The following is a 26,804-nucleotide window of genomic DNA, read 5'->3' on the forward strand; positions in this document are numbered from 1 at the left end:
TGGCATCCAACTCCTCGCTCCACTTTTGCTGACATACAGTAGGTTCTCTACCTAGACTCCTCAGCTGGCTCCAGACGAAGGAGGCTGCTCTGTCACACCTGTGAACACAGTCAGACACTTGTATTCCCTTTTTTTGCATAGCTTCTCGCCATCCGGCCGGATTTCCTCACTCAGCTTACAGATCCTGTATCATTATGTAAAATACTAGATCAGCTAAGGTCAAGAAAAGGGAAGTGCACATTTTAGAGTTAAACCACAAACATGGCTTTCTTGTTTATTGTGCCGTTTTCTCCCCCATGACCACATTGCTAATTTTCCTCCTTCTTCACAGCAGAATGGAACTGAGGAAAGGACATCAGCCGATGCAGGGGCCCAAGTGAGAGGGACGGACCAGGCGTGGAGCTTGCACCATGGACCTTTGTCCACCTGCTGCTCTTTAACTGCCGAGGGCCAGTGACGTTGCTGGAGAGCAATGGCTCTCTTTACTCCATGGAAGTTGTCTTCTCAGAAGCTGGGGTTTTTCCTGGTGACTTTTGGCTTCATTTGGGGTATGATGCTCCTGCATTTTACCATCCAGCAGCGAACACAGCCTGAAAGCAGCTCCATGCTATGTGAACAGATTTTGGACCTCAGCAAAAGATACATCAAGGCGCTTGCAGATGAAAACAGGAACGTGGTGGATGGGCCCTACGCCGGTGTCATGACTGCTTACGGTAAGCTCTGTGCTCTGGGAGGGCATGCCTCTTTTACCTAACAGAACCCTGCAACTCCCCGGGCTTGGTTCTGTCATAGACCATAGGTGCCATAGACCTGGCTACTGCTTTCATGATTGTACTTCAGTGACTTGCACACAGAGGCACATTTCTGGAAAGTTAATCTACTATCCTTACACACACCTAACTACGAGAACAGTGGGTTAGTACAAAGAGTGTTGTTTGAATTGTATTCATTTGCAACAAGCTCTTTATCACATTTCTGGGCTGCAGAGCCTCATCTGGGAGTGTGTTCAGGGAATGTAGAAAACTATTCTTGTTATCTTTCTCTAAACAAAATTTAATTAGTCCTGGTGGGGGTGAGGTTGGGAGAGGCAGAGAGGAACTTTTCAAGGAGTCCCAGGAACTCAGAGCCAAGCTTGAGCCCTGAGCATACTCTGTGTGGGGAGAGGAGCTTTGACCTCTGTTTCCTGAAGCTTTCCTACCCTTGCTTCTTCCTAGTGCCTCCGATTTCCCTGTTTGTCTCCACTCATTGCTTTTTATATTCAATGTCTCAAAATCTCATTTTGAAATGTTGCTGTTGTGTGTACCTTCAAGTGGGAACTGACCCACAGCTGAGTAGAACATTTTTGTCCCCTTTGGTCTGAAAAACAATGAATTCAAATTTTGTAAATAAACTAGTATAGTAAAAAACCAAACAAACAAAGAAACCTTTTATCTCAGTTAATAATATAAAATTTTTGAAATTATAGGACCTTCACTCCTTCCCCAGCCCCCAAGAAAGACAAAGAAAACAAAATGACATATAAATCTCTCTTTATGAAATAACAGTCCTTGACATTTCAGTGCATGTCTCTCTGATATTGTGTGTACACACCCACTGCAGCAAGTTGGTTTCGACTCATACACATATTGAAAGTATATGTACATAAATATTTATAGAACGTTATTTGCAAATGGAATTTGAGTTGTACCCTGCTTACATAAGCCAGCACTCCACTTATCCTGGAGATGCTGATTGTCCAGGGTGGAAAGGCCTGTTCTTACCACTCAACATCCACCCTTGATTTCAGTGGTCTTAGGGTTTGAGATGCAGAATATAAAAGAAAAATAAGAATAGGATCTACTGAGATGGAAAAAAGATTGATGTTACTCATTGTGAGCCAGTCCAAGAAGGGTTCATAAAGGGTGAAGAGTTCAAATGATAATCCTGGAAAATGTGATTGCAAACATATGAAACATACTCAATTTTACATATAGTTTTTATTTTCTAAACAAATTGATGGAATGGCTATTTTTTCTTTTTGAATGCCTATTATTTGCATTATTTCACTTTATGCTTTTATTCTGTTCATTCAAGATATGACACTCCCTAGGCATTGACTTTAATATTTCTGAGAGAAATTTCTGAGAGAATTTTTTGATCTGATGGAATGGAGGGAAAAAAGAAAGTACATTTTGAAAGCCCATTTTGAAAACAACTCAGTGGTTTTTCAGAAGATGCATTTTAAATTAGATCTTCTCTAACATCTCCAGAGGGTAGCTACACACCCAACAGAAAGAAAACAAAATGCAAATTGCAATCCTTGTTGATATCAGTGATATTACAATTAAAACACTGTTTTAAAGTTTCACCTTTTAGGTTCCCATTTGGGAGAAAAAGAGACTAATTCTGTAATAATTTCTTTCCTATTTAACTCAGTCCCACATATGTTCTGTAGGAAGGAAGTAGATATGGTATGTTTATAGATTTAGATTTTGACTTTTCATTTATATAAAATTAACAATGTTGTTGTTGTTATTTGCCGTCGAGTCGCTTACAACTTATAGCGACTCTATGTACAACAGCCCTGAACTCTGCTCTGTACTGTGCCAGTCGCACGCACTGTCTCTGACACTCCCATCCCGATTACCCCAGTCACTGAATCAGTCCACCTTCTACATATATGTAGAATTAGATACATAGGGTCACTATGAGTCTCAGGAGACTCGACAGCACATAACAACAAACAACTTTATAATGTATAAAATTAATTATATAATAGAGAAACATATTGTTGTTGTTATGTGCCGTTGAGTTTCTTGCGACTCATAGCAACCCTATGTACAATAGCCCTAAATTCTGCTCTGTCCTGTGCCAATCACACCATCTCTGATACACCCATCCCGATTACTCCAGTCACTGAATCAATCCACCTCATAGAGGGCCTTCCCCTCCTGCGCTGTCCCTCCACCCTCCCAAGCATGATGTCCCTCTCCAAGGACCACTCCCTCCTTACAACATGTCCAAAGTATGTTAGACGGAGCCTCAGAATCCTTGCCTCCAAGGAGCCACCCAGTTTAACCCTTTCCAGGATGAATCTGTTTGTTTTCCTAGCAGTCCATGGTACCCTCAATACTCTTCTCCAGTACCCTAGCTCAAAGGCATCAATTCTCCTTCTATCCTGAGTCGTTGTCCAACTCTCTGATGCTTAGGAAGTGATTGCGAAGACCATGGCCTGTATCAGACGCACCTTAGTCTCCAGAGAGACACCATTACTCTTCAGTACTTTAGAGAGGTCCCTAACAGATTACTTTCCCATGGCAATACTCCTTTTAATTTCCTGGCTACTGGTGCCAAGAGTGTTGACTGTGGAGCCAAGCAAACTGAAGTTGTGAACAATCTCAATCTCTTCCCTATCCATCCTGATGCTGTCAGTTGGCCCAGTAGTGAGAATCTTTGTCTTCTTGACATTGAGCCTCAATCCATATTGGAGGCTGCAGTCCTTGACCCTCTGCAGCAAGCACTTTAGGTCTTCCTCAGTTTCATCAAGAAGGGTTGTGTCATCTGCATGTCGCAGATTGTTGATAGATCTTCCACCAGTCTTGACCCCCATATTTCTCCTCATAGAGCCGAGCCCAGCCTCCCAGATAATCTATTCTGCATACAAGTTGAAAAGATATGGAGACAGGACACATCCCTGGCATACGCCCTACCCAATTTTGAACCATGCAGTGTTTCCTTGCTCTGTTCTGACGACTGCCTCTTGGTCCAAGTATAGGTTTCGCATTAGCACGATCAAGTGTTCTGGATTCCCATTCTTTTGAGTCAGCCACAGTTTGTTATGATCCACACAGTCAAACACCTTTGCATAATCAATGAAATACTGATAGACATTCTTCTGGTATTCCCTGCTTTCACCTAAGATCCATCCAACATCACCTACAATATCCCTAGTACCACGACCGCTTCTAAACCCAGTCTGGACTTCTGGCAGTTCTCTGCTGATGTGCTGTTCCAGTCGTTTTTGGATAATCTTCAGTAGAATCTTGCTTGCATGTGAAATTAATGATATTGTTCTTTAGTTTCCACATTCTGTTGGGTCACCCTTCTTTTAATATATAATATTTAAAAATATTTAAATCATACATATAGAAATTTTATCTTTATATATTATACATATACGGGTTGTCATGCTCGACTTGAAGGCAATCAACAACAGCAGCAGCATATTATACATATAGGTATATATATATTATACATATAGGCATACTCGTGTATGATCTATAATATAGATCATTAATTATATAAAACGAAAATAAATAGTTATTTTGACTTTTCATTTATACTGTACAAAATCTCATAGTCAGGTGGCCTTTTACTTTCCAAAGGAAAGTAAATAAGTTGTTCTAAGCTTTCAGCTTCCAGAGATACTTTAAAAAGTTACTAGAAGCTATTAGAGCAGTCCCTTATCATTTTTACCACCTCCTATATCTAGAAGGAATCTTGGCAGCACAGTCATTATAACACTCAGCCGCTCACCAAAGGCAGGGTGGTTTTCACCCACAAGCTGGTCTGCTGGCAGTAGTTAGCTTCCATCAAGATTTACAGCTTTGAAAACTCAATAGGATCATCCTCTAGGGTCACTGTGGGTTGAAATTGACTGGACAGTATAGGTTTGGTTTATATATTTAGAATCAGGGCTTTGGAGCTCAAAGAACTTTCAAAAATATTTATGCCAGCTTCCTTTCTTTACAGATGAATTTTGACAAAGTAGTTCTTTTCCTCAAAACAAAGTGAAAATTCTCCACGAGCAGGTCTAACTTATACTGCCACATTTCTCTACTCTAGAATCAACTTACTCAGTGAAAGAGGTCTTTAGAGGGAGTTTCTGGAATTCTAGTGCACTGCACATAAGTGCTTTTGAGGTATTTATGGTGATCATGTGGCAAGATCAGGGGTTAGACCAGTGAATTATTTGTTAATGAGGCTGTCCTGTGCATTTTAAGATGCCTGACTGCATAATTGGTTTTCATACATTAGATATTAGTAGTATCATCTGCCAACCTATGATAATCAAAAAGTGTCTCAAGACATTGCCAGATACTCAAAGTTGTCCCACACTCCTTGCGTTGAAAATACTGCCCTGAGAGTAGAAGGAACAAACATAATCTAACATCATCCTCTAGTGGAAGTTACGTTTTTGTTAATCAGAATTGGATAGCCCAGGCTTCTCCCTGGTTCCCAGGTTGCGCACCAGCTTTTTTGGTTGAAACTAGAGGGTTGGACCAGGGGTTGGCATAGTCTAGGCACATTCCTGGAAAGCTAGAGAGCCAACTCTGATAACATGTGTCATCCCCAACTCCGTCCCCATTCTCTTTACACATGTGACCTTGCAGGCAGTGTTGGCAGCTTGTGTTAGGAAGAGATGCAAATGCAAAGTCTACCAGCGGTTCTGTGATTTCACTGGCTGTGTGGGGAAGGAGATTCACTTTGCAGTCTGTTTTTCTGCCAGAATATAACCTATAGACAGGCCACTACTCAGATGTCTGCTCTGGAAGAGTGAAGAACTGCTGCATGTTCTGAGATCTGCTTTTGCTCTGGGTGAATTAATTTAATAGGTACAGAGTCTGCTTTGGTTTTACCTCATACTAGTATAATCAGAGGCTTCCAGGATCTTCCATTGGTGTGGCAGGGGCTTAAAGAATTACAGGGCCTGATTTTAGATTATTACTGATTTATTAGACTCCTGAGCTAGAGATCTTAGAGCTGGATACAGGAATCTCTGGTGCGGTCCATTTTTTTGGCCTTCTGCTTGCCTTTTAAATAAAGTTTTATTGGGACACAGCCATACCCATTTGTCCACGCACTGTCTATGGCTCCTTCTGTGTTGTAATTCCAGAGTTTAGTGGTTACAAAAGAGATCACAAAACTTTAATTATTTACGCTTCAACCATTTACCCTTTGATTGGCTTTTCTTCCTGTGATATAGTGACATTGCGAAGGTTTTACATGCAGTTGTTATTTTGTCTTTAAGGGGAATTTGTGGGTAAGTCAGGACACTTGTATGTGGCAAAGTGGTTAAAATGCTTGCCTGCTAATCTCTGGGATGACAGTGAGCACCCTAGCTGCTGCTTGGGAGAAGGATAAGTAAGTCTACTTTCTTAAGAATTTGAAGCCTTGGAAACCATGTGGAAGGTTCTTCCTTGTCCTACAGGGATTTATGTTGATTGTGATGAAGACTATTTCTTATAGGGGTTGGTTCACATCTTTCCAGGTAAGGGCTGGTGAACATTAAGGAAGAAGTGTGATTTGCCCTGCCTCAGATGCTCTTGACCCAGCACTGACTGTATTATCAGTAAACCAGCTTCATTGTCCTTCTCTTTGGCTTGTTCAAGTCACCATCTTTCCAAGGAGTATTTCTTTGTCCTCTGGAAAGCTGCTTCTGCAGGGCAGTCAGAGTTGTAGTGGCTGGCATGACCTTCGGAGCCAGGGAACTGGCTGTACCACCCCCTGATCGTGCAACGTGGGCCCAGAAGCACAGACTGTTTTAAAATAGGCATGGGCAATGCTTTCATCTGGGGCCGTGGAGCTCGGCTGAGATGCTGGGTGCCAGGGGCTTCATGCTGTCCTTGTTGGCTGTTTGACACATGCTCAAATGTCATAGAACTTGCAGACAGCATGTGACACCCCTGCACCTGGCCGCCACCGTCCTTATTTTGGTGGCTTGAAAAGATATTTCTGAGTTTCTTTGGAATTTGATAATTAAGCCTTAGGTCCTGGAGCATCTTTGGTACCTCCCATGCAGAACAGTCACAGCATTCATTTTGGTGAGGTGAGGGACTTCTGTGTTTCCCTCTGTCATCTCAGGAGCAGTAGGGTGGTGCCTGTCCCTCTGCCCAGCTGTGGAGCTGCAGCCTCGGCTCTCCCTCACCCGTGGCATCCAGGCCAACTTATTAGGCCCTGCTTGTCCTTGACAACGTGCGTCAGCCAGTGGTGTCACTCACTCCAGTCAATGCCATTCTTGTTTCTGGGGTGAATCAAATTCTGTCTCTTATGGCCTGACCCAAATTCTGATTTCTGTTGATCATGTCTTATCTAACAGGTCAGCGTCTATTTGCATTCTTTCATTAATAGAAAAGGAAACATGAGGCAGGTGAGACTTTGTCTTTGTGATTCAAATTTGCTTAACTCTTCTTGTCATGTCTGCTCATTCCTTTGGCCCTGGGGAGCTGTGCTTGGAGGCACTCTTGAGTAGGACTGCGGGTCATGGCTCCCAGCCTCTCTGCCAGCTCTCACCGCCCAGGACCCTGTCTGAGGACTGTCCAGTTTCTGCCTTAACCTCTGTGTTCTTGACCTGCCTTCCTCCTCTGAACTTCTGGGTCCTGGGCTGATCACTTAGCTGGCTCTGACCCTTCAGATCTGGCACTCTGGGCCTGTACATATCACTGGCTGTTTTTTGGTAAGTCATGTCCAGGCTTTGGAGATACTGTTTGCAAAACACAGACACGTTTCCTGATCACATGCATGTTCTCTTTGAAGAGTAGAAAAACATAAGTAAACAGAAAGCATCAGTAATAAATTCCAGGACGTGAAGTGACACAGGATATTTTATATGATAATATATGATAATAGCTTCTTGTGTTTCATCATGGTTCTTCAGAGAAACAGAAGCAGTGTGTGTGTGTGAGAGAGAGAAAGAGAACATCGATGAGAAAATAGACACCATGCTTGGTGATGTAGAGAGTGGAAAAAAGGAAGGCCCTCCCCAAGGCAGACTCATACAGTGGCTGTGCCAGTGGGCTTCGACACATTGGGGTTTTGAGGTTAGCATGGGGCTAGTAGTGTTTCCTTTTTCTGTACAAGGGATTGTTAGGAGTCGTAAGCAGTTCAGTGGTACTTAACAACAAAGCATGTATGTATTATATATTGTCATTGGTTAAAGTGATTTCTCTGTGGGTTGGCAAATTTGCAATTGTAGGGCAGTCCAGCCAGCTGGAAATTCTAGCAGGAGTTGATATAACAGTCTTGAATCTGGGATTTGTAAGTAGGACAGCAGGCTAGAAGCTACAGTAGTGTATCTGTTACAGTACTGAGGCAAAGTTCTTTCAACTGATTGGACAAGGTCCGCTCACATTATGAAGGGTAGTCTTTTCTTAACGTCATCTGATTGTGTTAATCACATATACAAAATCCTACATTAAAAAACACATCTACATCAGTGTTTGACCCAACAGCTGGGTACTGTAGGCTAGCCAAGTTGACACAGAAAGTCAGCCCTCCCAGTTCCTGATGAGCTGTGGTAGATTGGGAGGTTAAAGAAGGCCTTTTGAGAAAGTGCCAAATGTTTGCACGAATGTTACTCCAAGAAGCCATCTGAGAATAGGGATCTGGGCAGGGCATGTCAGACAGAAGGCACAGTGTGTGCTAGGTCCAGCAGCTGGAACAGGTGTGCACAGAGCAGTGGAAGAGGGGAGGCCAGATGTGGCCAGATGATACAGGCCTTGTAGGCTGCGGATCACAGAGTGATGGGTAGAGGGTAGGAGAGGAGGGGATGGGGATGTTCCTGTGCATGAGAGTAAGACCTTCATGCTCCTGCCTGGTGCTGGTGTTAGTTAGCCTTAGATCTACTGCTCGCTGCCTGTTAAGTTCTCCTTGCTTCCTTAAGGAAGTGATAGGCTTGCTGGACAGTCTGCCCACTGCCCAGGAAGTTCTTTCTGCTTCCTTAAGGAAGTGGTGGTGCACATGGGAAGCTTGTTGGTCAGTGGCAGTGGATGGGGTGCTGCTTTTAGGTTCTCTCTTTCGTTGACATCCCTTTGGAACTGACCCTGCAACCCTGCATTGTATTTCTGAGGCTGTAAATCTCATGGGAGGAGATTGCTTATCTTTCTCTTCAGGAGCTGCTGGTGGATTTGAACCTCTGGAGAGGTGTGGCCTTTGATTAGCAGCACAACTCCCTAGACTGCCACCAGAGCCTCTTGACTTGAGGTGATTCAGTTTGGTTGGTGATGCTCTGTCCAAGACCATAATACTGTTTAAGATTCTGCTGAAAAGCTGATGGCAGGCTCCTCCCATTACATCGGCATGTTTGTCAGGAGTTGTTCTGGAAAGGTAGAAGCTGCCTTCCTTTGCAGACCTAGCTAACACTTCAGACAATAATCTAGTTCTACACTTCAGATGATAATCTTTACATGCAGTTTATTCCACAGTCAAATGAAAGGAAAAAAAATCTTAGGTTGAATGTAATTATAGACTGCCTTTATAAATGTTACAGAATTCTATGCTGTACTTTTTCTTTTTGTTTCTGTTTGTACAAGCATGAATAAGAAATTTATTGTCGTTGACTATAGCCACAGCAAAATATACACCAGTGGAACAGTTTCTACATGTACCAATGAGTGGCATTGATGACATTCTTCATAGTGCAAACATTCTCATCCACTTTTTCTGAGTAGCTCCCCTTTTCCACGAACATAAATTCCCGGCTGCCTAGGTTTCCTTTTTAGCCTTTAGTGTGTTCTTGTTATGTTGATCCCTTGCGAGTTTTTTGCCATCGAGTCTAAACCTCACCTTAGCTGACCTTCCAATGGGTTTTCAGTAGGTCACACGGGAGGAGATTACTCATCTTTCCCTTGTGGTGGATTCAAATCACCATGCCTTTGGGATTGCAGTACAGCTTCTTAACATTGTAAATCATTCTTAGAAGACCTTAATACTCAACATAGATTTTTTCTTTTTTTAAAAAAATTAATTTTAATGAAAGTTTACAGAGACTTAAGGTTTCCAGTCATTCATTGTTGCACTTTTCTCCCTATCCACCCTTTTCCCCCAATTCACTCTTCTCCTTGAAAAGAAAAAGAAAAACTCTTTCATTGTTATGCAGTTCCTCCTCCCAGAGTCCACTCCACTATGCAGCCTTCAGTCTGGACTTCTGTAATGACAAGAATACCCATTCATATATCCCTTTTAAACAGTTCTCTCCCTCATCTCTTTCAATGCAGTATACATCATTCCTCCCCCCCTTTTCTGTCTTCCCTCAACCTGGATGCCAGTCCCTTTTTACAACAGTGGCCCTATGTCATATTTGCCCTTTTGTGACTGAGATATTTCACTCATTATTATGTCCTCCAGGGTCATCCATTTTGCATAATATTTCATGAGTTCCTGGTTTTTCAATGCTGCATAGTATTCCATTGTTTGAATTACCAGAGCTTTTCTATCCATACGTTTGTTGATAGGCACTTGGGTTGTTTCCAGCTCTTTGCTATTGCAAACAAAGCCACAATAAACGTGGGTGTACATATATCTGCTTGGGTGGCAGTTATGGTTTCTTTAGGGTATATTCCCAGTGTGGAATTGCTGGGTCAAATGATATTTATATTTCCAGCTTCTTGAGACAGTGCCATATAGCCTTCCATAGTGGTTGCACCATTTTACATTCCCACCAACAGTGAATAAGGGTTCCAATTTCTCCACCACCTCGCCAGCATTTGATGTTTGCTGTTCTGTTAAATTTTGCTATTCTTACTGGGTTGGGATGATATCTTGTAGTTGTTTTGATTTGCATCTCTCTTAGAGGTAGGGATTTTGAACATTTTTTCATGTGCTTGTTGGCCATCTGAATGTCTACTTTGGTGAAGTGGCTTTTCATATTCTGTGCCCATTTTTCAATTGAGTTATTTACTTTTATCTTGTTATGGTGCTCGAGTATTTTATAAATTCTAGATATAAGTCCCTTATCTGACATGTCATTACCAAATATTTTTTCCCGGTCTGTGGCTTCCCTTTTCACCCCGTTGGAGAAGGCTTTGGATGTGCATAGGGATTTAATTCTTAGAAGGTCACATTTATTTATTTTATCCTCTCCTGGCTGTAAATTTTCCAGGATGTTTGGAAGACTATTTATTCAACAGAGATTTTTTGTTTGTTTTTCCTTAAGTTAAAAAAAAAAATGTTTTTACTGAACCATTTCAGGGGGTAGCATGTGATCAATAACAAATAGTACTTATGGGAAGACGTTTCAGTTGGAAAAATAAAGTTCTAGGCTATAATACCAATGAGGTGTTTCATCACATAGGTACAGCTGTGGACGGGCTCAAACATTTATTCCAGCTAACATAGAAGACAGCTACCTGTCCAACTCTCTGGAAAAGATCCATATTGTTGCTTATTACCAAAAACATAGTTAAACAAACAAACAAACTAAAAATGCAGAGTGTGTTGGCTTGGTGGACCAGCAGTGTCTGGCATGGAAGAAGCACAACCAGGTTGTTCCTTAGAGGCAAGGGTAGTGAAACTTTGACTCTAATACTGTGGTCATGTTGGAAGGAGAGGCCAGTGTTTCCTCTGCCTTTTTTCTGCTGGAAGAAGACATCAAACTTGGAAAGGTGGAGAGTCCGATAAAGAGTGGAGAACCCTCAGTAAGACAGATCGACACAGTGTGAGCAATTGGTGAGCTCTGGTGAGGATGGCATTGTCTGGGCAAGATTCAGATCCATTATTCACAGAGTTGCTATGATTCGTAGTTGACTCAACAGCACATAACCGCAACTAACAATTGTTATTTTTTTTTTTTTTCTCGTCTTGGTTTGTTTTAATTGTATCTTTGGACTCATTGACATTGAGTCAGTTCCAGCTTATCACCATCTTCTGTCTGGTTTCTGAGGCTATAAACCTTTGTTGTTGTTGTTGTTAAGTGCTGTCGAGTCACAGGCTACTACTAATAGTGACCCTAAGAAGGAGAGTCCTCGACGCTTGGGTGCCTTTCATCCTCTCTCCAGGTTCATAGGGTTTCCGAAGGCAAGCTATTACGGAAGTGGATGCCACTCCTCCTTCTATATAAACCTTTACGAGAGCAACCTGCCCATCTTCCTCCTGAGGATCAGTTAGAAGCCTGATGTTTGTTATGCATCATGGAACAAACACAACTTCTCTTTCTCATCAGTGGGAACTGACTCATAGGTGACCCTCTAGTGGGTTTTTTTCAAAGGCTGTAAATCACGCAGGAGGGGAAGAGATTGCCCATCTGTCTCCCGTAGAACAGCTAGGGATTTGATCTACCTGCCCTTGGGTTGGCAAAATGACAGCCCATTTTGGTTTTGATTTGCATCTCTGTGATTGCTAAAGATGGTGAGTAGTCCATGTATTTGGTGACCATTTGTATGCTCTTTTTGGTGAAATGTCTATACAAATCCTTTGCTTATTTTTTATTAGATTATTATTCGTTGTTGAGATTTGTGTGTGTGTTTGTGTGTGTGTGTGTGTGCACGCATGCGTGCTGCTTTGTGTGTGTGTGTGTGCGCGCGCGCCCTGCTGTGTGTGTGTGTGTGTGTGTGTGTGCGCGCGCGCGTGCGCGCGCGTGCTGCTCTGTGTATGTGTGCGGGCGCGCATGCTGCTGCTGCTGCTGTGTGTGTGTGCGCGCGCGCGCTGCTGTGTGCGTGTGTTTGTGTACACATATGTATGTTAGGGAGCTCTGGTGGCCTATTGTAAGTGCTACAATCCCAAAGGAATATAGTTTGAATCCACCAGCTGCTGCATGAGAGGAGGATGGGCAAGTCACCTTCCGTGTGATTTACTGCCTGTGAAAACCCACTGGAGGGTCAGCTATAGGTTGGATCTGACATGATAGCACACAATAAGAACATGTTGCTCTGACTCATAGCAACCCTGTGTAGAACAGCTCTGAACTCTGCCCTGTCTTGAGATAGTTTTATGATCTTCAGCACCCATTAACCTAGTCACTGAATTAATCCATCTCATCCACGGTCTTTCTCTCTTGCACTGTCTCTCTACCCTTTCAAGCATGATGTCCTTCTCCAAGGACTGGTCCCGACTGGCCACGTGCCCAAACTGTATGAGATGGAGCTTCAAAATCCTTCCTTCCAAGAAGCAGCCTGATTTCACCCTCTCCAGGACACACCTGTTTGTTCTCTTAGTAATCCACAGTATGTTCAATCCTCTTCTCTAGCACCCAATTCTCTGGCTCATAGCAAGCAATTGTGAAGACCATGGCCTGGATCAGGTACATCTCAGTCTGTAGAATGACATAGAATGACATCTTTGCTTTTCAGTAATCTGGAGATGTCTCTGACAGCAAATTTCCCAAATGCAGTTTGTCTTTTGATTTCCTGGCTGCTGGTACCAAGAGTGTTGATTATGGAGCCAAGCAAGCAAGCTGTGAAGTAGTTAACAATCTCAATCTCTTTTCCATTTATCGTGATGTTGAGCTTCAATCCATATTGAAGGCTGCAGTCCTTGACCTTCTGCAGCCAATGCACAGGAAGACAAAGCAATATATTATAATGAAATGTCCAAAGAGTTGGAAACAAAAAATCAAAAGGAATAAGAGCATATATGTTACTAAATATAGTTGATAACAAATTCTTGTTTGCTGTATGGCACCTGAAATTATTCTCTAGGCAATAGCTTGTCTTTTTACTTTTTGAAGAATATCTTTTGTTGAACAGAAGTGTTTTATTTTCATAATGTTTTATTTCTTCATTTTGTCTTTTGGTGTTTGGAAGGCAGGGGTTTTTGCGTGCTAAGGGACACTACAAACACTGAATCTAAAGTTCCCTGTCCTTGAGGGAAATATACTTTTGGACTAAGAATGAAACTCATAGAGAGAAAAAAAAATTAGCTGTGCCCTTTGATGTGTCTAACAAGACTGTAGTTACTGTCCTGTGACGTAGCTGCTGTGATTAAGGAAATGATTTTCTGTTGTGCCTAAAAGCAGGTCTCTGTGGGGCTTGGAGTGTTTCCAGCTTGCTGTGGTGGAGATACAGCCTTGCCCAGCCCTACATCAGAGGCGGACCACACTTGCACACACAGCTCTTCCAGAGTCAGGATGTTCTGAGGAGAAACTCGGGAGTTTTTCAGATAGAAAACGTAAAATCAAGAGTGGGTTTTCAGAAAGAAGTGGGAATTTTTCCTCTACATCTCTCGTCATCATGACCAGTTCCCCTGTGCCATTCCTCTGGCTCGTGCACTAACAGAGCATCCTGATGGTGGGAGGAGAGGACCCTCTTTGAGATGTCTGACTGGCAGGCTCCGAATGTTCCAGCCCCTGACGTAGGAGGCCTCCTTGCTTTGCCTGGTGGCCGGAAGCCTCTGTCCCCTCCTGCTAGCTGCTCTGTGGTGGTCTTTCTCTCTTAGAGCTGCTTCAGAGCACATGCTACTAAGTCCAACCTGAGGCCCTCTGACACCCCTCATGTGCACTGTATGTACGTCAGTGTGCTGGAGCAATCTTCCAGAGAGGGGCTTTCGGGCGCTGACTAAGCATTTTTCTTTCTCAGACCCTGTGTATTTGTTGTTTGTCTCCAGGTCGCATGAGACTCACTTCCTTTTGTCATCTTCTGTCATTCTTTCACAGAAATCTACCCAGCTTCCTTACCTGAAGTGAGGCCTGACATGTTAACAATATAAATACAATCCTGTATTCATTACATTTATCGTCTCTTCCCTTCTTAACCAGCACTGCGTGCTTGCTGTTTGTTATATACTGCCAAATTGGAATCGGATCATAGCTGAGTCTCTAGTGGATTTCCAGAGGCTAAAAATAGCATATGAGGGGATTGCCTTTCTCCCTTGGAGCAGCTGATAGATTTGAACTATGAGTCGTTGGGTTGGAAAAACAACTTCTTACCATTGGCCACCAGGAGTAGTGTGTCATTTATCTGGCCACTAATCAGAGTTTGGCAGTGTAAATCCCCCAACCTCTCTGCGAGAAAAAATTAAAAAAAAAGATGGGCAGCCTGGAAATGTGGAGACTTACCATGCGTGGAAACTGACTCGACAGAAGTGGGTTTGGTTTTCAGTTTTTTCTGTAGCACTTGTTGTTGTTGTTTGTTACGTGCCGTCGAGTTGCTTGCGACTCATAGCGACCCTATGTACAGCAGCCCTAAACTCTGCTCTGTCTTGTGCCAGTTGCACTGTCTCTGACACGCCCATCCTGAGTACCCCAGTCACTGAATCAATCCACCTCAGAGAGGGCCTTCCCCTCCTGCTCTGTCCCTCCACCCTCCCAAGCATGATGTCCCTCTCCAAGGACTGATCTCTCCTTACAACATGTCCAAAGTATGTTAGACGGAGCCTCAGAATCCTTGCCTCCAAGGAGCCACCTGGTTTAACCCTTTAATCGGTTTGTTTTCCTAGCAGTCCATGGTACCCTCAATACTCTTCTCCAGCACCAAAGTTCAAGGCATCAATTCTCCTTCTTTCCTTCTTGGTCATTGTCCAACTCTCTGATGCATAACACGTGATAGCAAATACCATGGCCTGTATCAGATGCACCCTAGTCTCCAGAGAGACACCATTGCTCTTCAGTACTTTGGAGAGGTCCCTAACAGCAGACTCTCCCATGGCAATGCGCCTTTTAATTTCCTGGCTGCTGGTGCCAAGACTGTTGACTACAGAGCCATGCAAACTAAAGCTGTGTACAACCTCAATCTCTTCACCATCCATCCTGATGCTGCCAATTGGTCCAGTGGTGAGAATCTTTGTCTTCTTGACATTGAGCCTCAATCCATATTGTAGGCTGCAGTCCTTGACACTCTGCAGCAGGTGCTTCAGGTCCTCTTCATTTTTAGCAAGCAGGGTTGTGTCATCTGCATAACGCAGATTGTTGATAGATCTTCCACCAATCTTGACCCCACATTTCTCCTTATAGAGCACAGCCTCCCGGATAATCTGTTCTGCAAATAGGTTGAAAAGGTATGGAGATCCCTGGCGTACGCCCTTCCCAATTTTGAACCATGCAGTGTTCTCTTGCTCTGTTCTGACGACTGCCTCCTGTAGCACTTAGGAAAGAGATAATCACTGTTTTGTTCCACACTGTACCCCTGGAGTTATCCTGGTCCCTGGCACATAGTATATGTGGGTAGCATGGCTGAATAGCCACACCCCACACTGCCCCATGCCCCTGACAGGATTCTGAGCCTGTGCTGTGACTACCACCTGCTGTCCATTGGATTCTGACTCTGGCAATTCTTTGTGGATGAGAAGAGAACTCTATTTCAAAGGCAGCTCAATGGCCATTTCTTAAGAAGTGGCTCAGACTTTTCTTCTGACATTTCTAGAAGGGAACCTAAACCTCCTACCATTAGGTTATTATTTTTAGTGAGGCAGGAAACAGGAAGCAAGGGCCCTCCAAGGAGCTATTATGTGTGATCTTGATAGGGGAACCATTGTTTATCTTGGAAGGCAGTTGGGAGACTATTTATTTGTAGGCTGTGAAGGGCCCTGTGCTACACTGAATGTGTGACCATGAACAAGTCACTTGTCTGTTTTAAGCCTGCTTCTTCTCTTACAATATGTTGTTGTGTACATTCATTCAGAACTGACTTAGCTGATGCTCCCTCGCTTTTCCAAGACTATAAATGGAAATGAGAAGATTGCCCTTCTTTCTCCAGTGGAGCAGCTGGTGTATTTGAACCATGTGCCTCTGGGTTGGCAGTGCAGTTCCTTACCATTAAGTCACCAGAGCTCTCTTCTCTTATAATATAGAGGCTACAATGCCACTTAACTCATCAGGCTCTTGCAAGGGTTAGATGGAGTCAGGTCCAGAAACCATTTAGTTTCGTAAAGCTCACTCATTATTTATTATAAATCTAACTTGTGCATACGCACATCTGTTAACCCACAGTGATTGCCCACAGGAACATAAAGTTTATTTGTGTGAATAAAGAGCTGAGGCAATCTCTTCATGCAGCTGCTCTGGGATTGAGATTTACAAGGATTACCCTGACCAGGTAGGAGAAATAAATTATGCTCTTGGGGAAGAGCAAGTTTTTGCCATCATTCCAGACAGGAAGAGTGTCACACACAAGACCCCCTGTGCACACCCCAGGTCACCTCTGTGGACAGTGGCCACTCTGAGCTCTGCTTCTGGAGGGCTGCCACGTGGCCCCCACTAACTGGCATTTTGGAAACAGGATGTGCCATTGTCTTTACCATCAGCGTGGAGAGATGACGGGGTGTGGCCCGCTCACTTCTGTATTTTAGGAGCATTGTTGTGGTCCTATTTCTGGTAATGCTGGTGAGCTCAAAGTGTTAGTGAACTCCCGTGTCCTTTCCTGCAGGCCAGAATGGGGCTCTAGGTCAGGGCGAGTCCAAGCCCAGTGCAACTCCTCTGGCTTTGGACCTTGGACAGCAATACACTTCACCTCAACAGCCCTGAGCCCTTCCCTCTGCTTTGGAAAGAGCTAAATGCTAAACTTTCTTCTCGCTCTGGCCAAATGTAAGAGAAATGCAGAGAATGGTCCAAGAACTTTATTCTAGATACAGTCAGGCACTTACTTGATACTATGAACAAACAAAACAACATCACCACAACATTTTATGAATTCATTGCTGTCCAGTCAAAACGTATTTGTAGCTGACCCTCCAGCAAGTTTTCCGAAGCTGTGAATCTCCAGTTAGGAGGTTGTCCATCTTCTCCTGCCAAGCAGCTGGTAGATTTGAACCTGCAGAGGTTCAGCCTTTAGGTTAGCAGCAGCACTCCCTAAGAACTATGCCACTGCTCACTTAGATAGCCTAGGTAGGTTCTCAGGTTCTGCTGCCTAGAAACTTCGTTGAAGTACTGATGACAATCCCTGCAGAGTAGCATCACTTCGAGGCTCAAGGACTAATCGAGGCTTAGAGGACAGCTTTCCACCAGGAGCGAACATTAGTCAGCGATGATGTGCACCCAAGGACTCTGGCACTGTCATGGTGATGATTCAGCACCCTTCTGTGGCCTGGCACTGCCACCTGCAGATAACTTCAGAGTGAAAGGCACATTTGTGAGATTGATGCCAGTGAATTGTCCAGTGTGTGACTTCAGAGAGTCATAGGAGATAAGGCAGTGAGGGTCCCTCAGATGACATGACATCAGGCTGCTGCAGGCAGTATTCAGGAGTCCAGAAACGGAACTCTATGGTGCATCTGTGATTGAGGTAGCACCTTATGCCTTACTGATTGCTGAGTAACACACATTTTTATATTGAATATAGAGCATGTCAGGAGCTTTTAAGAAATAGAAAAGTAAAATATTCCTTATTCTCAAACCCTAGCTCTTAACCATTGATTAAAATTCTCTCTCTCTCTCTCGTATTTTCATTTTTAAATGCAGAAAGTGTATATTTGTGTATATGTATGCTGTCCTTGGATGGTGCAAACAATTAAAAATTGAAAGAGATGTTGTTTGCTAATTGAAAGAGCCATAGTTTGACCCATCTAGAGGCACCTTGGAAGAACAGCCTAATGATGGACTTCTGAAAAATCAGCCTCTGAGAAACCTGTCACTGAAAACCCTGTAGAACACAGTTCTCCTGTGGCACACATGTGGCCTCCATGTGCCAGAGCCATCCTGAGAGTGACTAGCTGCTTCCTCTCTCTCTCTCTCTCTCACACACACACACACACACACAGTCATACACAGACATGCACACAACACACATACTCTCATACATACTCTCTTCTCTTGTTCTCACACACACCCTCTCACACATACTCTCTCTCTCTCTCTCTCTCACACACACACACACACACACACACACACACACAATCTCTCTCTTTCAAGATGTTTTCACTCACAATAGTCACTCATTGCTGTCTAGTCAGAACTGACTAGTAGCTGACTGCCCAGTGGGTTTTCAGAGCCTCTAATTTGCCCCAACAACAACAAATTGCCCCCAATGAGATTACTCATCATTTTTCCTTGGAGCAGCTGGTGGACTCAAACCATCCACCTTTGGGTTGGCTAAGTGAGCACCTCACTATCCACTAGGCAATCACAGCTCTCTAATATAAGTTGAAACATGTCTTGCCGGCATTTAACCACAGTAACAGCACACACATTTTTTCTTGAAAGTTGACATATTTTATGTACAGCATTTAAAACTTGTTTTTTGCCATAGTTCTTCATGCCATCATACATTTTGATGGCTGCACACATCTCCTTTTGTTTTTATCCCTTTAATAAATGCTTATTGGGCTCCTTGCCATTAATAGTCAGTGGCAGTAAACAGAGATGACAAAGCAGACTGGGTTTCTGCCCTCGCTGAACTTCCAATCTACTGATTTACTCTGTGTCATGAATGGATGGCTGTTGGGTAATTTAGTCTCACAGCTGGCTGTTTTGGCTCTTTCCAGTCCTCATCTGTAATAAATAGCTGTATTCTCATTTATGAGCGGTGCCACGTGGATTGTCCTTGTACATAATGAATGGACAGTGTTTTGATCATCACTGTGCTGTATTATCTTTCTCCACTAAGGTCATTCTAAAATTAATTTAAAATATATATAATTGTTGAATCTTGACACTCATGGCAGTGGATGAAAATGAGACGTTGGGTTAATTATTTTTTCATTGGCACTTCCGTTCCTCATTACCGCCCTGTCTTTGCTGGACTTCTCCGAAGCAGTGAGGAAAGCAGCTCTTGGCCTCTTGTTTTCCACTCCCTGCAGCAGCCATGGTGAAGAGGGATTTGAGGTGGGAGCTAGCATGGTGTAAATTATTTCTGTCAGTTCAGTTTAAGCCCTTGTTCCTTGCACACTTGCACACTTGATTTAGGCCAGCAAATCATGGTCACACCACACTTGAAGGTGATTTTTCCCTGTGGCTGTGCTTCAGCGTCCTTGAAATATAGATTCTACTGCTGCTGATTGTATCCTCCAGGGTTGGACCTGGACGCTGGCTCTGCACATCACTTGGGGCCCTCTCCCAGACAAGATTGTGTGAATCTGTGTAGGTCCCAGACACTCTGTTTCTTGGTAAGACTTCAGGTATTTACTGGCATGGCAATCTGGTCAAAGGGCTTATTAGCCAGTCTTATTGATTTAACTGATAGATTTGCAAGACTAGTGGGGCTACTCTTTCCCCATGACCCTGTCGCTTTGAACACCAGGTGTGGAATGGAGTACCGCTGGCAGTTCTTTCTCCTTGGCTACCCTGTTGAAGGATGTACCAATGTCCTACAGCCCCCTCTTCTCCGCTTGCAAAGCTTCCTGTAAATGAAAGCTGCAGACGTGGATTTCAGAGTACCTGTGCCAGAACAGCTTTGTGATCTCACCATTTATCAAAGCACTTCTGTCATGACAGAAGCCAACATCCCTTTCCCCAGAGGGACGTTTCCAAGGTTTTCAACTACTTTGATCTAGTCTTTATCATGTACAGTAAGTTTTAGAAACACAGAATTGCAATAGTAATGTTAGGATTAAATTTTCATTGCTAAGGCTTTGAAGCACAAACGAAATTTAGAAAGTCTGTCAGTGATTGAAAATTATAATCCTGTTCAGGACATATTTTCCTGTTGTGACTGTAAATCACAGTGAATAATAGGAACTATTACAGGAGAATGTGGAGGAGTATTTAACTCATTTTATTACGAATATTGTGTGGAAATTAGTCTTACTTGACCAAAAGTTAATCATTAAGATTCAGACAAAAAGTTTCTCCACTTTAGTGTTTTAATTATAATAAAACTGTTAACTTGTTTTGCAGGTTTTGCTGTAAAATATAAAGGTGAGAAATTATTTCCCCATACCTGAAAAGATATGATCTTTAAGTCTTATTTATGAGAAGATTGTAGTTCATCTCTTTTTTGGTCATTCATTATTTACTAACTTACATATCTCACATCTATTGAGCACCTTTAAGGAGCATGGCATTGTGCTAGTTGCCAAGGATACAAAGATGGGCATGGCATTGTATTTGCCCTTGTATGTTTGATTTGTACCTTTAATCTTTCATTAGAATGTGCTGAAATGTAATGAATCAAAGAGTTTGTGGGAGAGAAAATGTACCAACTCACATAAAGTGACTGGACAGTCCAAGGTTTTTATTGACAACCTTTTATTTCTTCATTTCAAGATAGAATATCTAAAGGCAGACCTTACCTTATAAAGTGAAAATACTAGATAACGTGATTTGTCATGTATTAATTTAGCATTAGCAGCCCAATGTTCAATGACATTGCATCCGGTAGGTGGAGTTGGTTCAAAAGCAGTAGCATTACCCACAAGTCTTGAAGGTAGTCAGATATTAAGCTCAGCAAAACTGGAAGGCCCGAGGCTAATCTCAGACAAGGAGGTTCAGAAGCAACACGTTCAGCATGTTTGATCCGCAGGCACATGGTTCATCTTCAGAGACAGCATGGAAAAAAATACCCAATAAACGAAACTAAAACAACCCCACTTCTGCCGAGGAAGTTCTGACTCATCGTGACCCTACAGGGCAGTGTAGAACTGCTCCACAAGGCTCCCAGATCTTTACTGAAGCAGATGCTACATCTGTCTCCTGTGGGGTGGCCGCTGGATTTGAACTGCGAGCCTTTTGATTAGAAGTTGGACATTTAACCACTGTACCATTAGGACTCCTCAGAGACAGTATAGCGATAAATAAAAGCAGTCAGCTCAAGAACCAGATTGTGTGATTGGAATCCGGGTCTGCCTACCACCTTGGGCAAATCGCCTGCCTCTCTTTGTGGTCATTTGTCCTGTGAAATGCAGGTAGGAACAAAAATGTTCCTCATGCTAACGTGTCACGAGGATGGCTGGCACAGAGTAGGAACCCATTAACTGATTGTGATACTTGTGGACATATCCCTGCATGATGCAAACAGCTAACGGGCAGGGCTGCTGGGAGAAAGGCTGCCAGTTGTGATCACACAGAGGTGCTCTGGAAGAAAGGTCTGGCAGTCCATGTGGAAAAAGCCCTTAAAAGCCCAGTGGAGCACAGGTTACCCTGGCACTTAGGGACTAGCCATGAGTTGGAATCGACTTGTTGGAAACCAGCTTAAGTACTGGTGATAATAGTTTTGATGGTGAACATCACCATCCTTTCTCCTCATAGGTTTCCGTGTTTGTACCGTACCAGAGTCACAAAATGTTAGCCTGTGACCAATTGAGTCAACAAGAGATACCCTTGCAAGTGGACTGAAATTTGAGAATTGAAAAATAACAACTTAATTATTGGTATCTTACTTTAGATATGCTTCACCAAAAGTTAGTAGTAGTAGTAGTACCTGTGTGGGTTGGGGACTGTGCCAGTCACTGATAGCTTTTCCCATTGCTTTGGTGGTGAAGTCACTAGGAAGTTGAGCTGCTAACTCAACTTTAGTATCTCATGACGTCTTAATCTTCAGTGGCTCCATGGGAGAAAGATGGACATTTCCTTATGTGAAATGTACAACCTCCATATACTCACTGGAGCATCAGTCCTGAGTTGGTTCCTAATTAATGACAATGATATTTTTCTCTTTGTCTTTGTTCCGTTTTTTAGTCTTCTGTTAGGATGGTGGACTTCTGAATTAGAAGTCATTTCTACTTCCCTTAGGATTTGTAACATTTTCTCCTGTGCCTTTGAAGAGTCTCAAATAAAGGCAAGTTCAGTGAAAGGCTCTCTCACTCTGTACCTTTATCCCATAACCTTCTTGATATCCTTGTCTCCTCTTGATATCTCTGCAGATAGAGGGACAGTGGGGGCTCATTAACTGGCGAAATGTGTATAATTCAATGATTCTCAACTGAGGGTGATTTTGGCACCCAGGGAACACTTACCAGTGTCCAGAGACATTGTCGATTATTGAACCTGGGGAGATGCTGCCAAACATTCGACAGGGCAGCTTCCTCCGTGAGATTCTCTGCCTCTGAAAACCTGCTGGAGGGTCAGCTAAGGGTCAGCTCCATTGGATGGTTTATAACAACAATATGGAGTAGACACTGTTCTCAATGTTTTGTAAATACTGACTCACTGAGTCACAGTGACAACTCTAATAAGTTCATGGGCTTATCAAGTAGGTGTTATAACAGGCTGTGCTCCACAAAGACGATTTGGCCCAAAACTGAGCTAATCTGCTCTGGAAGTCTAGGGTCCCTGGAGCTGGCTGACCTGTTGTTAGTGATAGTTAAGTGGCATTTACACAGAAGCTGGTTGCCTGTTGACACAGCCTCTGGACAAAGAGGCTGGAGATGAGGTGATTGATATTTTACATGTGAGTAGTGGATTCTTTATGCTGACTGCATCTACCTCCCTGTGGCACCATTACCCCCCTCTGTGGGGTCAGTCTGGCAGGCTTTAGAATTTGGGGAGCCCAGGGTACATTAGGCTCAGTGTAAGAGCACAGCTGTCCCTACCAGGTAATGCGGTGCCAGTTGGGCCACCGGACCTCTGAGAGGAGTCGTTTCAGGACTCTCACCCAGGAAGTGATTTCTCTTTAGGAAGGGTGAGCTCATTTTCCAGAGGAAAATGTTTCTTTTGTGTATATGTATGTAATAGGAGGAGCTCTGGTGGCCTAGTGGGTAAGGAGTCATGCAGCCAACCCAGAGACACATGATTCGAGTCCACCAGCTGCTTTATGTGACTTACTGCCTTGGAAAACCCACTGGAGGGTTAGCTGTAAGTTGATTCCACTTGATAGTACCTAACGACAATGTGTAGTAGACAGGTGATACTTATGGTGTGTGTGACACTGTCCTAAATGTCTTATAAAGACTGACTCACTAAGTCATGGTGATTTCACAGATAACAGGAACAAGGAGGCTTCACACACTCAGTCAGGGGTGTCGGTCCTTAGTCGCTATGCTCTGGTAGAAATATGGGGGCCGTGCTGGGTCAGTGGAGAATACTCTCCTTACAAGCAAGGAACCAGGGATTGATTCCAGGCCATGCACCTCGGCACAGCCACTCCCCATGTGCCAGTAGCCACTTGAGTGCTGCTTTGATGTGGAGCTTCTAAGGTGTATTCAAAGGAAAGACTGGGAGATCTGCTTTCAAAAATCAGCCAGTGAAACTCTGTGAGCAAGAACAGTGGGATCTACAAGCAGGCGTGTGGATGGTGTGAAGCCAGGCATCTCTTGATTTTGTTGTGCATGAGCTCACCATGACGTGGAAGCTGATTTACAGGAGCAAATAACAGCAGAGCATTAAAGACACTTGACACTTGAGGCATTTCCCCCTTTTTGACTGGGTTTTTGACTCCTGGCTAGTCTCAAGTCAGGCATTAGTAAGTTTACTAGGCCTGAGTTCAAGTCCTTATTTTGATTTTTTAAAATCTGTAACCATTCTCATATTACTTAATGTCTGTGAACCTCATTTTTCTCATCTATAAACCAAAATCATGCCTCCCTTACAAGAAGACAGTAAAGAGAGAATAAGATTGCTCCTAACATAGTTCCTAAAGACAGTGTTGTCTGTCATGTTTTGGTGTGTAGAGACTCAAGTCTTGGAAGCTTGTGAGTGACTGTCTCAAGTACAGTTAATAGTATCTTCCTGTCTGGAACAAGCCGCAAAGAATATCGGAGACACAAGGACACAAATCACTCCAGAGGATTAATGAACCCACAGCCTCCACCAGCCGAGACCTGCAGAGTTAGAGGTGCCTGCCTACATCTAATGCCACTCTGAGCAGGATCAGAGAAGATCCTGGACAGAGGAAGAAAAATATACAATGAAATAAAAACTAGTGAGCCCAAACTTGCTGGAGACAGCTGTAACCCCCAAGATTGTGCTCTTTTGACAACCTTAAGCCCTGAAATGGAACCCATTCCTGGCATCAACTTTCAGCCAAACAGTGAAGCTCAAAAACTCATTACTGTTGAGTCTCCTCCATTTGTCTTTCTTCCACGGTGCAGTTGCTGGGTTCTAACCACCTGCCTTGGGGTTGGCACTATAGTGTCTTACCCGCTATGCCACCAGAGCTCCCTAGGCTAACAGTTGCTGTAGCCATAAAGTGTCTTGGAGTTGGCTGTGACTCATACTGAGTTTATGAAAAACAGATTTGAACCCTGCTCTATCCTGTGCCATCTACACTCTCTCTGATAGGTTCAAGCCCACTGTTACAGTGACTGTATCAGTCCATCTTGTTGAAGCTTTTCCTCTCTTTCTGTGACCCTCCACCAAGATTTGGCCCCTACTAAAAACATGCCCAGAGTGTGTGAGATGAAGTTTCAACATCCTTACTTTTAAGGAGCATCCTGGTTGCACTTCCTCCACAACTTGTATGTTCTTTTAGCTGTCCATGAGATATTCAGTGTTCTTCTCTTAGACATTCAAAGACATTGGTTCTTTCTGCCATCCTTATTCACTGACCAACTTTCATATGCTTAGGAAGTAGTTGAAAGTACCATGGCTTGGAGCGAGTGCACTTTGGTCTTTAAACTTATATCCTTGCTGTTTATTTAGCACTTTGGAAAGATCTTTGACGCAGATTTTCCCAATGCAACACGTCTTTTGATTTTCTAACTGCTGCTACCATGGCTATTAATTGTGGGTCCAAATACAAGAAAATATTTGAAAATTTCAGTCTTTTCTCCATCTATCATGATGTTGCCCGTGGTCCAGTGTATTTTTTTGTTTTCTTGGTGTTGAGGTGTAGTCCTGCCACAAGTGTTTCAAATCCTCTTTACTTTCTCCAAGCAGGGTTGTGTCATCTGCATAATACAGACTGTCGATGAGTCTTCCTCCAATCTTGATGACATGTTGTTCTTTATAGGGTCCAGCGTCTTGAATAATTAGTTCAGCATACAGATTGAATAGATTTGGTGAATAATACCAAATTGTTCTGATTTGAAACCATTCAGTGTTCCTTTGTTCTTATAGCTGCTGCTTGATATAGGTATAAGTTTTACCTGAACATAATTAAGTGTTCTGGGATTCTCATTCTTAATGATGGCTATATCAGTATCCAGCCAAGCAGTAGGCAGGTCTTTAAAGTGGATAGTAGCCCTCTGAAGAGCATGCTCAATGGAACAACCAATTCTCTGAGATCCAATGGGCACCATTTGCCCAAAAACAAAGTTCAGGAAACAGAAAGATGGGCAGCTGGAAACTGGGCAGCAAGGGAGGATAATTATACTCAGGAGATTGCAGTTAATGCCACAAAACCCAGTGTGTGCAGATGGTTAAAAGGCAGACTAAACTGCCCTGTGAACTTGCACCCAAACCACAATAAAATACTTCAAAAAAATTTTTTAATGGCATTAGTCCTGTGTTTACATGCATGGAATGTCTGATGTTCAGTAAGCTACCCTCCTTGTCTCTGTGTCAGTTTCTCAGCTTTAGCACCGTTATCCTAATTCTGTGGCCATCGTGTCACTACTGGGAAATAACATATGTGTAGAAAACCAGAAACAGGCCTAGCTAGGTATTTGTGAGAATAACTGAATGAACAAGTGTCTACAGACCTTGGCATCACTGAGGAATCAGGGGTTTGGGTGGGTCTATGTCAAACGCATGCAGTGCGGTATTAGGGGATGTGGAGGTTAATTTTTTGGTTTGGCTGTTTTAGTCATCTTATGTGATGCTGTCTGTATTCACTAACAACACAGCTTCCACACCAGTAATTTGCCTTTGTTTCTGTTCTGATGAGTCTGTCCCTTTGCTCAGCCAAATAGGACAGCCTAAAGGTAACTTGGTGAGGTTGTTTGGCCTCAGTTTGGGGTTTGTGAATTGACCAGTTGTGGCTTTATTTCCTGTCAGAAATAAAGGTCAAAACCATTTCTCAGGCTTGTCTGCTTCCTTCTCCAGCAGAATGGAAGGTGGACGCTACCATATTGTACACTTCTCCCAATTCATATATGTGTCCAGAGTCTGTTATCATGAATGGCCTTTCTTTTTTTTTTTTTCTTCTTTGAATTTTTTTCTTTTTTTTTTTAATTGGGAAAAAAATATTGGGGGTACAAGGAGGTGAGGGTTGGGGGCAGAAGGGTGAGGATGGGCCAGGATGCAGTTGCAGAGCTGCACAGTTTAGTCGGTGCGGGGAGCAGGTGAAGGAAATGATGAGGGTCCAGAGGGGACCAGATACTACAGAGGAATGACAGGCATTTTCCAATGGTAATTAAACCAACTGTCT

General features: G+C 43.2%; 1 protein-coding gene across 1 annotated transcript in view; it reads left to right on the forward strand.

Moving 5' to 3' along the window:
• Positions 1-328: 328 nt before the first annotated feature.
• Positions 329-26,804, forward strand: part of MGAT5 (mannosyl (alpha-1,6-)-glycoprotein beta-1,6-N-acetyl-glucosaminyltransferase) — a 361,502-nt gene continuing 335,026 nt past the window's right edge. The window contains exon 1 of the mRNA XM_006894455.1: positions 329-713. Coding sequence (XP_006894517.1) covers positions 473-713 — 241 coding nt within the window. The 5' untranslated portion in view covers positions 329-472. The remainder of the gene's footprint in view (positions 714-26,804) is intronic.

This window comes from Elephantulus edwardii, unplaced genomic scaffold (assembly GCF_000299155.1).
Source record: "Elephantulus edwardii isolate Elephantulus edwardi_28Jun2011 unplaced genomic scaffold, EleEdw1.0 scaffold00143, whole genome shotgun sequence".
In the NCBI taxonomy this organism is placed as follows: Eukaryota; Metazoa; Chordata; class Mammalia; order Macroscelidea; family Macroscelididae; genus Elephantulus; species Elephantulus edwardii.